General features: G+C 40.1%; 1 protein-coding gene across 2 annotated transcripts in view; it reads left to right on the top strand.

Annotated features, from left to right (window-relative positions):
- Positions 1 to 17,873, top strand: part of fgf14 (fibroblast growth factor 14) — a 458,969-nt gene that overhangs the window by 331,636 nt on the left and 109,460 nt on the right. For both annotated transcript variants that reach the window (XM_048597976.1, XM_048597975.1), the window contains exons 2-3: positions 2,058 to 2,168; positions 11,626 to 11,729. In XM_048597976.1, coding sequence (XP_048453933.1) covers positions 2,058 to 2,168; positions 11,626 to 11,729 — 215 coding nt within the window. The remainder of the gene's footprint in view (positions 1 to 2,057; positions 2,169 to 11,625; positions 11,730 to 17,873) is intronic.

Below are 17,873 nucleotides of genomic sequence, written 5' to 3'. Positions count from 1 at the left end.
GGAGAACTTGCCCTGGGCTTGTGGAGGTGCTAATATTTGGATATACCTCAGACTGATGCCAGTGGAAGGAGGCATCTTAAATGGGGACCTAATAATGCAGGTACATCATTTGATGACAATCAAGGGTTTCCCTTCCCCAGACCTCGTAACTTTGTAGACTGTGGGAAGGTCCACACACTTTTCCCATGTCACACTCTTTAACCTTATGGAAGTCCAACTTTCTTTCACGTTAAACTTTAATTTTTATAGAAGATAATTGGATTAATTTCATGTTGTAACACTTCACTGTGCAATTTAAAAGACTGATGAATTCATTTATTACATATTCTTTAACAAATAATATCCTCATTTGTTGTTCCTGAAATTGCAATTAAGTAGTTTATTAAGACAATATAGAGAACAGCTTTTAGCAATGATTTTTGATTGAGGCCCATTTTTAAATCATTTATTAAGCAGTTTATTAAGACAATATAGAGGAACAGATTTTAGCAATGATTTTTGATTGAGGCCCATTTTTAAATTATTCACCAATCTATTGTATTTAGTAAGAAATGCGTAGAAAATTGCTTTACGTGTTTAGTTTATTTGTTACATCAAGATCATTTCAGACTTTCTTGCAATGGTAATACTTCTGACAAGTTGTTTCAACTGGCCCAGACAACACAATGTGAGACACATTGCAGAATGATAGAGCATTGTCCTTTCAGTCAGGGAGCCAGAGCAAACAGAGGGACAGTGTCCTCTATCTTTAGGATTGAATGTGCAGCATAGAAAAGAGCCATTTGACTCATTGTGCTTGTGCTGGCTCTTCACTTGCATAAAGTCATAGAGTCATACAGCATAGAAATATATCCTTCAGTCCAGCAGTCCACGCTGACCATAATCCCAAACCAAACTAGTCCCACCTGCCTGCATTTAGCCCTTACCCCTCCAAGCATTTTTTATTCATGTACTTACCTAAATGTCTTTTAAATGTTGTGACTGTGTCTGCATCTACCACTCGCTCTGGAACACATGAACCACTCTCTGTGTAAAATAATTGTCCCTCATGTCTTTTTTAAATCTTTTTCCTCTCACCTTAAAAATATGCCCCTTGTCTTGAAATCCCCCACCATAGGGAAAAGACACCTGCCATTCACTTTATCTATATCATTGTGATTTTATAAATCTCTATACGTTCACCCCTCAACTTCCTACTTTCCAGTGGAAAAAGTCCCAGCCTGACCAGCCTCTTCTTAGAGCTTTTCAATCTATCCCATTTCTCCTGTTCTTTCTCCATACCCCTGAAATATTATCTTCCTTTTGAAAGTTATTTGTGAGTCTGCATCCACCCTCCTTTCTGACAGTGCACTCCAGATCAAAACAATTTGCAATGTATTAAAGAAAAGCCTTAACTCCTCTGTTTTTTTAAATCAAAGTTTGTAACCTGTGATTACTGACCCTCAGTACAATTTCTTTTTATTTATTCCACCAAAATTTTTCATAATTTTGAACATGTCTCTTAAACCTTCCCTAACCTTTACCTGCTCCATGGAGAATCCATCCAGCTTCCCCATTCTCTTCAGAATGTGAAGTACCACATCCCCAACATAATTCTGGCCAATTTGCTCTGCAACCCCTCCAGTGTGTTGACCTCCTTGCTGTTGACGGATAGGTGTGAATCATAGAATCCCTACAGTGTGGAAGAAGGCCATTTGGCCCATCAAGTTCACACCAACCCTCCAAGGAGCATCCCACACAGACCTACCCCTCTATCCTCTCCCTGTAACCCTGCATCTCCATGGCTAATCCAACTAGCCTGCACATCTTTCGACACTATGGACAATTTAACATGGCCAATCCACATAACCTGCACATCTTTGGACTGTGGGAGAAAACTGGAAAATAGTTTGGAGCATCTCAATGTAATTGGTAGCTGAACCAGAGCTTAGAACAAAAGGAATCACTAATTTTGTGACCTTGCCTTTGAGAAGAATTGTCGGGTTATTGTGGAAATGCAAATATTAGACTGGTGCAGTAAGTATGACTCTCAACCAGAACCTTCACCTGTTTTTCAGATTCTCAGCTCAAGGGTATAGTGACCAGGTTATATTGCAGGCAAGGCTTCTACTTGCAGATGAACTCTGATGGAGCTGTTGATGGAACAAAAGATGAAAGCAGTAATTCCAGTAAGTGTTAACTTTATTTCAATCTAATGATAACTGAAGCATTTCGTTGGTTGTAAAGCAATTTGATAGGTCCCAAGATTGTGAAAAGTACTACGCAAATCTGAACGCTTTTAATTTTAGAACTTAAAGTGTCTGCCCTCTTGGGTGACACAGTAGACCTATACCTGGAAGCCCAGACTGACATTCCTAGACATGACTGAGAAGGCCAACAATTGTTCTCTGTGATTCATTATAGAAGCAGTCACTGCGTTTTGGGAACGGGGCAGCTCCTCTTAACAAAGTAAAGTAGACTGTTCCCTTGAATGTCCATCATTTCTTTTAAGTAATGACGAATGAGGAGAAACCAACCCTGGCACCCAAGGCACTTTGACAAGGAAGAAAATTGCCTCATACAATGGATGAAACTCAGTGCCAACCCCCTGTCAGGTGGGGACTGGGAACCAGGGTGGGTGAGGGTGATTGTTGACTCAGGCATGCGGGCAGCGGGTAGACAGCCTGACTCCCACCCAGCGGTTGGGGAAGGTTGGCGTTCTCACCCATAGACTAACTAAGACTTATTTAAGTGCCGCATCTTGCCACCAGTTGTATTCCAGCAATGGTGAGCAGGTGGAGATTGGCACGCCACACATAGGATGACCCTTTCCTACTCAGGCGTCCTATGGCCAGGTGCAGACACGCACCAGGGGCAAGGGCCATCTCTTTCGGTAGACATCCTTCATCACTCCACATCAAGAACCCCTTCCTCCATCTTCTCCTTCACACCTTGCCTGGGTCTGCTGGCTAACCATTTACTGGTTTATGAGACCTTCCTGGCAGCTCTTCATTCCAGGCCTTTTTCATCTGTAGCCACGACTCCCAGCGACACAGATGGGTCTGAAGAGCTGCCAGCCCCTAATTGGCTGACAGCCCTTGAAGGCAAGATCCCATCCCTGAAGACCCAGCAATTCTGATAACATGCAGGATTTGGATTTAATCCCATCGGGAATCCTAGAAATAGCCACAACAGGATTGCAACCATTTCTCCTGCTGCTGGATAGGCCAGCATCACAACCATTAAATTCCAACCAATCAGACGATGGACTAATAATTCAGAGGCACAGGCTGAAGCTCTGGGGTCTTGCGTTCAAATTGCAGCATGGCATTTAGTAGACTTTAAATCAATAAATATGAACTGAAATCGAAAGCCAGTCTGAGGGGCAATGATGACAACTATCACTAAATAAAAATTCATCTGATTCATTCATGCCCTTTAGGGAAAGGAATCTGCCACCCTTTTCTCATCTGGCCTACATGTGACTCCCAACCTACAGTAAGGCAGTTGAATCTAATTGCCCACTAAAATTGCTTAGCAGGTAAATCGTAGAATCTCTACATTATGGAAGCAGGCCATTTGGCCCATCAAGGTCCCCAAAGAGCATCCCACCCAATCCCAGCCTCTGCAATTCCCATGGCTAATCCTCCAGCCTTCACCTCCCTGGACAATATAGGCAATTTAGCATGGCCAAACCACCTAACCTGCATATCTTTGGACTGTGGGAGGAAACCCCCACAGAGATAACATGCAAACTCCATATAGACAGTCACCCGAGCTGGGACTGAACCCAAGTCCCTGGTGCTGTGAGGCAGCAGTGCTAACCACTGAGCCACTGTGCCACTTCAAATCAGCTCAAGCCAACTGGGGATGTGCAAAAAATGCTGTCCTTGTCAACCATACCCATATCCCATGAAGGGCTTAAAATTTTAAAATAGGATAAATAAATATATATTTTTCTAAGATGTTAGTGATGGACCTTTTCCTTGAACTGCTGTGATCTTCGAAGTGAGAGTGAATTAATGCAATCATACTGGTTTAGAATCAAAACATAGGCCCAGACTGGTTAAGGACATCGATCTTCCTTCCCTAAAGGACATTAATGAATCAGTTGGGTTTAGACAAATCTAACAGCTTTTGGTCACGACTACTGAAACTGATAACCTTACAGACCTCTGAGCTGAATCCAAATTCTTGAACTGTTGTGGTGAGATTTTGAATCATATTCTTTAGGGCTCTGGATTATTAGTCTAGTAACATTACCTCTCCTATTGCTGGAAAAATTGCAATCATTCTTCCAAAAAATTCTATCACAGTGCAATTTCCAACAGAAAAAAATAAATTCCACGTACAAATTTAGTTGAATGATTTTGTGACTTCAACTTGACCCTATGTGACCCTAGTATGGAGTAGATGTGACACAATTTTTGTACAATAATACACTGGAATGAAGAATGAAATGAAAGGAGCGCATTTAATGTGGATGTTTATTTCTGTTGCTTGCCAGAAGCATTGATTGACAACTCAATGTGTTTTGCAGTGTAACTATGTGATGTTTCATTTTAGCACAAGGCAGACCACAAACTAAAGAAAGAATGAGCTTCCAATATAAACCTTACAGTGTCCAGTGATGAAAAACTGCTGTCTCAAATGCACTCTCTCCCTGTGTACTCATGCACAAACTCTCACACGTTCATGCATTGTCTCATACACACAAACTCACACATATTCGTTTTCCCACATACACATATCCCGGCACTCACTCTCACATACACATGTTCACGTTTCCACATTCTCTTTCTCACACAAACTCTTGCACAGAGGCACATTCTCACACTCTGTCACATATACACAAATTCGCACGCACTTTCACATTCCCACACACGCTTACACATTTACATTCTCACACACAAACTCACATTTATATTCTCACCTACGCTTTCACAATAAATTTATATACAATCAGACATGCATCCATATGCACACACATTCATGAACACACACATACACACACACACTCACATTCAGATAGACAGACACACACTTTCTCTCTCTCACACAGACACACACACACAAACACACACACACACACACAAACACACTCATGCAGACACACACAAACAAACACACACAGACACTGAACCACATGCACACATACACACTGTCAAACAGACACAAGACTTACTAACAGATTTACCTATATATATACTCTGATAAAAATTCAGACTCACCAATGGTCACATATATGTTCACTCACATGCACTATATAAAAAGTTGTCCCCATTGTTTCTTCTCCCAATGACTTAAAATCGGCCTGTTTCTCCACACTCTTTCTAACAGGAACAATATTTCCCCATATACTCTGTGTAGACTGTGAGTGGTATTGAACACCTCCACCAAATTCACTTGCAAACTTTTCTCCTCCAAAATGAACATCCACACCTCCTTCAATCAATCCGCATAGCTGAAGTTTCTCATTCCTGAAAACATTCTTGTGAATCTTGCAGGCCTCGAAAGTTTTCACATCTTTCTTAAAATATTGTGCTCCAATCTTGGAGTCAATAACAAGAAGTCAATCCTTGCTTTTGTATTCTGTGCCTCAATTAGTAAAGCCCAGGATCCACTATGCATTTTAACAACTTACTCAACCTGTCTTGCCACCTTTAATGATTTATGCCCATGTATCCCAGGTGTCTCTGCTCCTGCAACCAAACCAAAGTAGAATCTAGGAATCTGAAATAAAAACAGAAAATACTGGATATACTTATCAGGTCAGGTGGAATCTATGAAGAGAAACAATGATAATAATTCAAGGTGATAATGACCCTTCATCTCCTCTGCTCCTATATTTTGTTTTGAATTGGACCCTCCAGATTATGTTGCCTTTCCCCAATCTTCACACCGAAATGCAAACAGTTATCACTTCATGGTTCTGTACAACAAATACAACATGTGTCCACCCATTCTACCAGCCTGTCTGTGTTCTTTTGAAGTCTATCAATAACCTCCTTATGAGGTTCCACGTCGCTATGCTTCCAAGTGCTTCAAATTTTGAATTGTGCCCTGCTTGTCCAAGTTTGGATCATTAGTACATGTTAAAGGATTAGTGGTCTTAATACCAATTCCTGGGGAATTGGCTCTGGCTGAAGCACCAACATACCAACAGGCATGGCAAGACAAGGCATGGATATTATGACCATGCAGGTAGGTGCTAAGTAAGTGAGCACTAAGAGAGTAAGCCCTGAGATGCAGGCTGATTGAATTCGAGAGCTGGGTGCCTGTCCCTACATTCAAAGTGTCCTTGCAGCAGCAGCCCTTCAATGCTTAGTTGTGGTGCACCCTGAAATGCTAGTCCTGCAGATGGATAGAAAAGTATAGTTGTGACACATTGGCCAGCTTCAGCTGCCAGTGCCTGGGGATGAGGGGTGTGTGGGGCTGGTGGCTGTAGATTGTGCTCTGAGTTATTATTGGTGCTAAGCAAATGAAGGCTCTTCACAACCTGGTGAGCTCAAACTGCCCAGTACCTGCTGTGACATCCATGTTGAGAATTCTGGACATCTGATTTATCCGACGAGTTTGGAAAACTGAATATTAACAAAGCGAGTTTTTCAGTCAATAAGGTGATTAATAAGCAATAATCCCCCTTAATTGCTGACTCACTATTGCCTAGTGAGAAACTTGCCATGACACCCAACAGTTGCATAAAAGATGCAGCAAGTTGCTCCTGATGCCAGACATCTGTGCAATTCTGCCATGAATCTCACCATAGCCATGTCAATCATTCCCTTCAGATTCCACACAATGAGTACTACCGTTTATAAATACCGAAAGAACTGCAGATGCTGTAAATCAGAAACAAAAACAGAAGTTGCTGGGAAAGCTCAGCAGGTCTGGCACCATCTGTGAAGAGAAATCAGAGTTAATGTTTTGGAGCTTGTGACCCTTCCTCAGAACTATGGTTCCATTAGTCTTTTTTATCCTTCCGGTGCTCTAAGTTAAGATGAACTCGGAGACCTTTATACCTTCTGATTTCATGCTTTGATGTGATAACAATATCATGAAAATGTCTCTGAAAGTTATACTGACATACACATAGAACACAGAATCCCCCTTTTTTCCCCAAAGATTAAAGAATTATCCCAAAAGGATATTTGTGGTTATGCACAGCTACATTTGCCAATCTGATAATTATATAAATGAGTAAAAATAGAGTTTACATGATTTACAATTCAAAATGAAATATTACGCTTTGGAGATTTGACAACTGATTTAGTGATTGCTTATCCATCTGGAGAGGTGCATATTTTTTGACAACTTGGTTCTCTTGCTGCTGTTTACTGTCACTTCGGTGTCACCACATAATCATCATGCCAGTGTTTTCTTCCTCACTCTCTTTGTGCGTGTTTGGCATGTCATACATTGGTCTGAGCTGGCTTCTGTTCCTTCACAATGTAACACCATGATCAGTGATGACTTTGTACGATCTGTGCTGGTTGCAAGTTCTAGAAACCTTTGCTGGTATCCAACAATTTGTAAATTGTTGATTTAGAATTTGTATTTCGAAATCATACTCTCCGTCCAGTGAGAAGTTGTGTTAGTTCTCTGTCTGTTAGCTCGTTGTGTATCTCTTCATTTCTCCTCAGTCTTTGAAAAAGCGTGCTTAGGCAATTGTTTGTTCAACAAGGTCATTTGCATTTGATTTCTGAGCAGGTGTTGTGCTGGGTATGGTAATCCCTTCTCTGGTGTTGCACAAAAATGCAGCAATATGATGCAGAAATCTTGGTTGCTTGACATTTGCCTGATTATTGGTTTGATGGAATGTACCATACATTCTGCTAGGCCATTTCAAAATGAACAGTGGGGCAACTATGTGATATAGGTCACTCCCCAATTAATATAAATGTCTTGAAATGGTTTGCCAGTGAACTTAATTCTGTTATCTAAACTTTCCACTCTGGGATATCAAATAAACGGAAAGGAATGATCATCATGTCAGCAATGGTTGCGCACACTGAGTTGCTAATTTGTCAAATATTGGGAAACTTGAAGTAATCTGTCTCAAGGATGTAATCTTCCCTGTGCAAGGTTTGCTGTTACCTTCGTCCAAGGAGTGGGTGGATGTAGAGACTCACTTCGCTGCTGGGGTTGTTAGATTTTGCATGCTTCATATGTATCCATGAGCCATAGAGTCATACAGCACGGGCACAGACCCTTCAGAGTTCCCTGATGCAACCCTGGCCACTACACCAATTCACACCCTAGTCATCTTGTGCATTCAGTGCCTATCTGTCCATGGCGTAACATTGACATGATATGCTGGTGTGATATTTTTGGTAGTAGAACTTGTTTGCCCTTCACAACGACTCATCATGATATACCAAGTTCATCTCTATATAGCCAAAGTGTACAAATATCCTCAGGTCCTCCTTTAATCCTATCAGTCCATTCATGGATAACAATCTTTTGCAACTCCTGTAGGTGGTCATCTTCAGCAGTTGCTGATTGTTACTATTCACATTGGCTCTGGTCAAAGTGTAACAGGTCAACTTTGAGAACATCTTCAACTTTGTAATCCAGATTGTTAATGCACAGATCAAAATGCATTTCTTGTTCTTTGTGTGGGTTGAATAATCTGCACAATGTGTCAGGCATAATCATTTTTCTAACTGGCTTGTACCATCTTCAAAGTCCTTGCACCTTATAATTAAATGCTGCAAATATGCCATGAGTTAAGATGGAGTCTGAGCTCTTTATACTTTTCAGGTCACCATCCATGATGTGGTGATGACATCAAGAGCAAATCTCTTAAAGTATACTGATGTGACTGTTTGAGACACAACAGAATAGCAATGACCATGTCCCACTGGAGAGAATCCAACCATCTGTGCCTGACTTTTAACAGCAATACCGTCACTGAAACCGCCGCCATCAATATCGCGGTGTCATTATTGAGTAGAACCTTAAATGGACCATCCACATAAATACTATGATGATGAAAGTAGGTCAGAGGCTGGGAATTTTTTCAGTGACTCTCAAAGCCTTTATTCTATTAGGACCAAGTGAGGAGTATGATGGAGTACTCTACACATGCCTGGGAGATTCCAGTTCCAACAACACTCAAGAAGCTCATCAGTGTCCACGACAAAGTAGCCACCTTGGTTGGCATCCCATCCACCATTTTCAACATTCACTCCCTCCACCTCCAGTGCAAAGTACCATCTATAATATGCAATGCGGCAACTCAACAAGCCACCTTCAATTGCACTTTCCAGACCTGTAAATGCTGTCACTGAGGAGAACAAGGGCTGCAGATGCATGAGGAACAGTTAGTTCCCCTGCAAGCTACACAGCATCTGGACTTGGGACTGTATCGCTGATCAAAACCTTGGAATTCCCTCCCTAACCGCACTGTGGTTATACCTACACCACCTGGATTGCAGCAATTCCAGAAGGCAGCTCACCACCACCTTCATAATGGCAATGGGGATGGGCAACAATTGCTGGTCTTGTCAATGACCACCGCAACTTTATGAACAAACAGAGAACAAGTAGTTTGTTACATGGAGGCAATGAAAATCAAGTGCATCTCATCGGGAGGCCTTTGTGATACTTGAACGCTGAACTGTCATCCTTTCATCTACATAAGATGATGGACATGCAGCAAATTAAATCTTTTGGGAAGAGGTAGCTTCATGTGCTGAACTATTACTGATGGCTGCAAGTACCAATCCATGAAGCACAAGTTCTTCAACAGATGTCACATTGGCTATGAGCTCTCACTGTAGGCTGTTGTTTTCAATGCCTGCTACCAAGCTGTGTAGCTATTGATCATCATCGTGGCACAAGCTAGGCTATGGGTGATTTTGCCATTTCCTTTTATCATCAGCCGATGTCTCCAAATGTTAGAATTGATGCTTAGGACCTTTATGTCAGACTTACAAGAATCATGAAAGTAGAGCAATGGGACCCTGCTGGTGCTCTGGCTCCAGTTGCCTCACTGAATGGATAATTCTCCGGTATTTGACCAATTTTCATCCTGTGAACATGCCTGAACCTGTGATGTTACAGCTGCTTGACGAGGACCAACGTACTTGGGAGCTGTGCCTTTGAAAGGCATGCTGCATTCATGGCATTATTCTTCCATTAGACATCCAGGATTGCCCATAAATTGGGATATACATTTTATAAACATGCCATGTCAATAGTGGGATAAGTGCTTGGAGTTTCTAGGCCAGAGGCACCTTTATCCAGGCAAGCAGGATGGATATAATGTTAGTTAGTACTCTCACTTACACTACATTGCAATGGCTCGAAATGGAATTGATCTGCAACTAGCAAACCCAGCTGACTGCGCATGTCAATCAAACCACTGCAATACATTTGTATTTCTACATTCTTTTGCCAAGATTGAATTTAAATCACACACAATTTTACCTGTACACACGCATACAATCACACATACATGCTCAATCTCTCTCACACAGAATCACACACATACACATCTTGCAAATACATCATACACATAATCTCACACACATGTACACACAGCTTCACACACACGTGGACACACACACATGCAAGCAGACACATATGTGGTCATTGATTCTCACAAAATAATTTCACTTGTGTCAAATGCTGACGACACAACTTCACAACAGCTGTGGAGCTGGTGAAAGAACCTGTCAGAACAACATCATTTATATCCTAAAGTAAGAATACATGAAACTCATACAGCCATACAGTAGAGAAAGTGATCTTTTGGGACATTGTAGCTGAGAAAGAGCTATCCATTTAGTTCCATTCCTTGCTGTCTAACCAAAGCCCTGCATTTTTTTCTTCTTTCCAAGTCTTTCTCTGCATGACCTTGTTCTCATTTTATTTTGATGGTGTTGTTACTTCCAGTGTAGATGTTTCACAAACAACTCCATGTGAGCAAGAATGATTAGTTACTTGATACAAAAAAGCTGTCACATCAGAACAAATTGTTTACAATTAAACTCTGTATATTGGAAAATGACACAAAAGAAGCACATTCATATTGAGACAAACATGCACTAGATTTGACCCTGCATAATTTGTACCTAGAATTTACAGCCTAGAATCAAACTTTTTAACCCACCTGGTTTATACTGGTGTTTATGCTGTTCACAACCCTCCATCTCCCTACTTTGTCTCACCTATTAACGTATCCTTCTATTCTGTTTATGTGTCATGTATTTATCTTGCTTCCCTTTAAATGTATCGAGATCATTCATCTCAACCTCTTCCTGTTATCGAGTTTCAAATTCTCACTGCTCTCTGAGGAAAGATGTTTCATTTGAATTCCATATTAGACTTATTAGTAACGATTTTACATTGCTGGACCCTAGTTTTGCATCCTCCATAAGTGGAAACATCTTCTCTAAATCAATCCTTTGAAACACTTCCATCACTCTAAAAATGCCTATCAACTCAACCCTCAGCCTTCTCCTATCTAGAGAAAGAAGCCTTTCACCATGTTTGATCTTTGCTGATAGTAATAACCTCTCCATTCTGGTATTGTTTTTGGTTACTTGCTGTAACGTGAATCTTTCTCTGGTTCTGTTAAGTATTTGCAATTAGAATTTGCACTAGGCATCCTATTAATGTTCTTGTTTATGCTTCCAGCATTGTTCAACCTTGTGCCAGTGGGACTCCGTGTCGTTGCAATTCAGGGTGTGAAGACAGGGCTGTACGTGGCCATGAATGGTGAAGGATACCTTTACACATCAGTGAGTACTTCTGAATAATGCAGCCGAGGCCCCACTTTAAGGTAGTACAAGTCTTAATGAGAAATGAGAGCCTCTTTCAGTCTTTGACAGTCAGAATATATATAGATGATTCGATCAGAAATGCCATTTCTTTGATTGTCTATAATTCAAAAGGGGCTAATGCCTCCATAAACTGCTATTGAAATCAGTGAGTGTGCAGAAAAGGCTCTGATCTCATTCCAATCGCAGGATGGTAATTGCAGTATGGGCATTGCACAGAGCTCCTGATTTCCAGTTCATTCCTTTCATTATTATTGTGGTGTCAAACTTAGAATGATAAACTTTAATTTCATCTGAACTGTGTATGTGCAGTGCTGACGTAAAAGGTTTGTACTCCATCCTGAGTACATTTATTGCTCATGATGAATGTAAAGAACAGAGATTAGTTAATAATGACTCATTGAGAGTCAGACTGAGCACACGCTCTCTGGGTACTGCCAACAGCTGTCTGTCATTGTCTTGTGGAGTATAAGTCAGGGAATCTGTGATACAGTGACAGTGTTGGCTTTCGATTTTCTCACTGTCTACTAGCCCACAGGCTTTGCTTATCACTTTTAATTTGCTGTAAGTAAAGCAAGTGACATTAGAGTCAGGATTTTTGAGTGCTTGATACAAAGGCTATTACTGAGTGCAAACCACTGCATCTTCTGACTTCTCTAAACCTGAAGAATTATTTCAATGTGAGAATTAATGAGTAAACATGGCTTGAATTTTTTTTTTTCATTTTGGTTCACCCTGGTCTAATGATTTTTGCATCATTAAGTGTTGCCAGGATTTGTTCAAGTTTATTTTTACTTGAGATGTGGATGCCCCTGGCAATGCTGACATGTGTTTGCCTTGAAAGCAGTTAAGAGTCAACCACAATGATGTGGATCCCACCCGTGGGTCACAGGTAGACCATAAAGTATCACAGTCATCATTAGTGGGTGTAGTTTTCAATTAGAATCATAGCATCATAGAATCCCTACAGTGTGGAAGCAGGTCATTTAGCTCATTGAGTAAACACCAACCCTCTGACCTCCACCCAGACCTACCCCACACCTGCACCCCCACCCTATCTCTGTAACCCTACATTTCTCATGGCTAATTCACCTAACCTGCATATCCCTCGATACAGTTCCAGATTTAACTCCCAGATTTGAACATTTACCTGTGCTGCTGGATTATTAGTTTACAGACACTGCATCTAAACCATCATCTCCCCTCATTGGTTAAAAATGACAGAATAGTGTTTTGATGATTTCCAGCAGGCCATTAGAGGATTAGACATGGAGAGGCCAGGTTGTAAGAGGAAAATAAGGTCAGAGCAAAGTACTTGGTGTCATTGTCCCTGTGGTCCTGAATAGCTATTTACATAGTAAGACCATCCCAGAAATCAAGAGACTATTTCCTAGTTTGGCCTGTAAGCAAGGAATAGTTAATAATGAGGATGAGCAGATAGAGAGGAGCCTAGGGAGGGAAAGTAACATTCACAGAAGATATTGCTATGTTTCCATAATAAAAGATGCTCGTGTTTTAATGCACATCATGAATCTCCCAGTTTCATTTTTGGACCAGATCTATTTCCTTGATACTAACAAGATTTTGGCTAAAATTAATTGTTGAAATGACAATTTAGGTGGTAAGAGAAGAATTAGACAAAGTAACTTCCATTGGGTTTATTTTCATCTTCAAGTTCTGGTGGAAGATTCTTAATCCTTGTAGAACCCACCTGATTTGCAATCTTTTGTTTGCCGTTCATGAATAGTGTCAAGCTCTTGTGGTGCACTGGTACTGACCCTACCACAGAGTCAGGAGGCTTGGGTTCAAGTTCTACCAGCTCTAGGGATTGATTAAAAATATCTTTATGAATGCAGTGTGGACAGTATAATGGGCAGGTGCAAAAACAAAGTTGCTGGAAAAGCTCAGCAGGTCTGGCAGCATCTGTGAAGGAGAAAACAGAGTTAACATTTCGGATCCGGTGACCCTTCCTCAGAACTGATGAAGGTCCTGAATAGCTATTTACATAGTAGAACCATCCCAGAAATCAAGAGACTATTTCCTAGTTTGGCCTGTAAGCAAGGAATAGTTAATAATGAGGATGAGCAGATAGAGAGGACCCGAGGGGGGAAAAAAAAAATTCTACTATGTAAATAGCTATTCAGGACCTTCAGTTCTGAGGAAGGGTCACCGGACCTGAAAAGTTAACTCTGTTTTCCCCTTCACAGATGCTGCCAGACCTGCTGAGCTTTTCCAGCAACTTCTGTTTTTGTTCCTGATTTACAGCATCCGCAGTTCTTTTGGTTTGCATAATGGGCAGGTGATTTGTTTTGCTACTTAGTCATCAGTTTATGGAGGTTAAGATCCAGTGCCTTCTCTTTCTTAACTGCCATCAGGAGTACTTAATACTGAAAAGCTTAAAGTGAATTGGACAATTGTTTGAAATTAAGCCGTGTTGTTGTTTAAATTGACATTCATTTGCCCAATAGTTCAATTAAGCGTATTAGCCCTTTACCCAGCAGGACGTTATGCATTTATATAAAGTAATGAGTTAAAAGTTATACATTTAAACACTAATTTTCCCAGAATTTTATTTCAAACCACCGAGAACTTGCTACACAAACATATCAATGTAGCTCCTTTAATAAAGTAAACATCCAAAAACACTTCATGGGAGCATTATCAGACAAACTCTGCCACTGAGATGTCAAGTGATATTGCAGTAAAATACAAATAATGGAGTAACTGTACCCTTTACCAAGGACATGTTTGTGCAAAATTCAATGCTCCAAAAGCTATACGTTTGACATTCTGATTAAAAAGAATTGGCTCCCATATGCAATGGATTACACAATTGATTGCTTAAATGCCATATTGCAAAAGATAATAAATATTCTGGACAATCACCATCAGTGCTGCTGAGGCTGTAACTGGCAATTTCTACCCTATTCAGAACTAACCCTCTGACAGAAGCTGGAGCTCAGCCAGGATCATCTGACTGATCTAAGGTTCTAATTCTGTCCTTCCTCACTGTGCTAAGATTCCAGAACAAATTCCTGGCATGGACTCAGAGGTGGGTCACATTCAATCCTCAGACCAGATCCACTTCCGGCAATCAAATGCTGGCTCCCAGACATAACCATAGATCAAGGCCAACCAGAAGAAGTGCATACCTTGAATACAAAATACATCACTTCCCTCTTTGAAATTCATAGAATACATTTCTTTCTTAGAATTAGACATTTTAAGAAATCTTTTTTGATTAAAAAAATACCATTACTAAGAATTTGAATTAGTTTTGTATAATCAATTCTTTAAGATTTAAACTTCAACACATCTGTATAAATACCTTAAATAAAAACCAAAAGAATTGTGGATGCTGTAAATCAATAACAAAACCAGAAGTTGCTGGAAAAGCTCAGCAAGTCTGGCAGCATCTGTGTAGAAAATAATCAGAGTTAACGTTTCGGGTCCGGAGTTCAGAGGAAGGGTCACCGGACCCGAAACATTAATTCTGATTTTTTTTCTTCACAGATGTTGCCAGACCGGCTGAGCTTTCCCAGCAACTTCTGGTTTTATTCCTGTAAAAATACCTTTTTGCTTAACTTTTACTGAGATCATTTTGCTTGTCAGTAAATTCAATGAGATCTCAGGGCAAAACTCATTACAAACAATGTAATGGGAGTGTGGAACCTCCTATTACCGGAAATGGTTGAAATGAATAGCATTGGTACATAGAATGGGAAGCTGGATAAATAAATAAGGGAGAAAGGAATTGAAATATTATGGAATATAATACATTATTTTGAAGGGAAGATCATTTAGGGAGTGCCTACAACCCAGCAAGACTCTTCTAATATCATTAATATGTGTTTGTTAAAAATGTTGTTAAATGTTAGATCAAGTCTGCATTCATGAGCATAAATAAAAAAGGGTTAAAATGTCACATTTTATGAGTTGATAATAATTCCAGAACAAAAAAATAATTATTGCCAGTGCTGGAAATCTGAAATAAAATGCAGAAAATGCTGGAAACTCAGCATGTCAGGTGCCATTTGTAGAGAACTGCAAGCTCATGAACCAGAAATATGAACCATTTTTCACTCTCCAGACTGGTTGACTTGCTGAATATTTCTAACATTTTCCGTTTTTACTTCAATAGTTCCAGAATGTAGCTGATAACTGGTGAATATGATACTTAATTCAGCATCTCTTCACCGATTGATCGACTGTGTCTAAGATTGCATTTGAAGAGCAATGTGCAACTTAAGTTGTGACTGTTTATATTTTTTCTATTTGCATTTATGTTACAAAAATCGTTGATTACATTATAAGAATTCTTGTATGTTTACTGGACTTCTAAATGTTGAATATCTTTTGTATTAATCTTCTATTTCCATACCTTTTACATCTGAGAAAACAATTATCTATTATTTGGTGAACACAAATGCAGATACATTGAAGAGTCATCTAAAGCTCAGGTATTTTTGAAAAGATCATTCATTGCAAATGCAGGTTAGTTGGAGCTCAAATCAATTCAGTGATGTGAAGTCTATTAAAAAAAAACACATTTGAAACGCAAAGGTTTTTCACAAGATATTCTCCAGTATGTAGCTGTGGCATTTCACGCCCTACTGGATGCCTTTTAATGGTTTCCAATTCCATTCCCAGGCAGGTGCCGGAAGCTTTATCTCGATTCCACATTTCTCTCTTGGTATGTTTCGTACCCGATTAATATAATTTCTTTCTGGAATATTGCAGAGGAGTAGAACCCTGTGCAATTCTGAAACGCATCTTCAGAAAGCAATATAAAACAAAGCAATGTATTATGATGCTGGAAATCTGTAATTCAAATAGATGTAAAAGATGTTCAATAGTCCGATAGCTGGTAGAAATTCAAAACAAGTGCATGATACACATTCATTGATGTGTGTAAAAATAAATGCATATTTTAAAATATAATTACATACTGAGCTGCATTCTGATTTTTAATTACAAGTTTAGACACATTTGATCAATTGGGGAAAAGTGGTTGATTCCATTATTAAAAGATTTGGTGGCTACCAGCTATACATCGAAATTATTAAAATAAAACCAGGAAATATTCCACTGGTCTGACAGCATCTGAGCGCAGAGAAATAAAGTTAGCAGTTCAAATCCTAAATGTTTTGTCAGATTGAATTATAGAATCATAATTATTTTTAGGACAGAACAGAGCCATTCAGTCCATCATTTTCATGCCAGAAATCGATTTTTGTAAATATTGAAGAATTCATCAGTCTTTTAAAACTCAGAATTAAACATGTCATTAATCTTGTCCTGTTGCCAATGCAGGGGAAGATGCTGTCAACAGGTTTTTGCCTCATAACCGCTCATGTTTGTCTTTATTTAACTCTGTGTTCTGTACTGGTTTTTACAGCCATTTTCCTAAAGTGAAGGAGTCAGTTGCATAATAGCTGCTTCAGTTATACTTCCCCACACCCTCATCCTACCAACACTCCTGGCATTCGCTCTCTGTCCTGTTTGCACTGTAAAGGAATTTCTTCATTCAACTGCCCACAAATCCACCTCCATCATTAACCTAGCCTGATTGTCACTCAACCCATACTATAATCCTTCCTCCATCATCACTCGTCCCCATTGTCACCTCTCCTATCTAATCACGTCCCCCGACTTCATGTCATCCCCATCTATCCGCTCCCACATCATGCCTCCCCTATTATCACCATTGCACCATTTACTCCTGCTCATCAACAAACACTGCCCCCACCCCATTCAGAAGAAAACAAAACACAAATTCCTGAATTTGAATTTGTTTCATTGTGTCAGCTGAATGCACAACACTCTCACCCTCTAAGCCAAAAGGTTATGGATTCATTGTCAATTCTAGAGATTCGAGCACAAGATCGAGACTGACGTAAGTGACATGCTGCACTGTCACCAGAGACATAAACTGAAAACCCATCTACCCTGTCAGGTAGATGCACAAGATCTCACAGCCACAGAGATAGTAGGAACTGCCGATGCTGGAGAATCTGAGACAACAAGGTGTAGAGCTGGAGGAACACAGCAGGCCAAGCAGCATCAGAGGAGCAGGAAAGCTGACGTTTCGGAGAAGGGTCTAGA

Source organism: Rhincodon typus, chromosome 6 (assembly GCF_021869965.1).
Source record: "Rhincodon typus isolate 14 chromosome 6, sRhiTyp1.1, whole genome shotgun sequence".
Classification (NCBI taxonomy): Eukaryota; Metazoa; Chordata; class Chondrichthyes; order Orectolobiformes; family Rhincodontidae; genus Rhincodon; species Rhincodon typus.
Note: the sequence above shows the minus strand (reverse complement) of the source record. Positions and strands in the feature narration are given on the sequence as shown.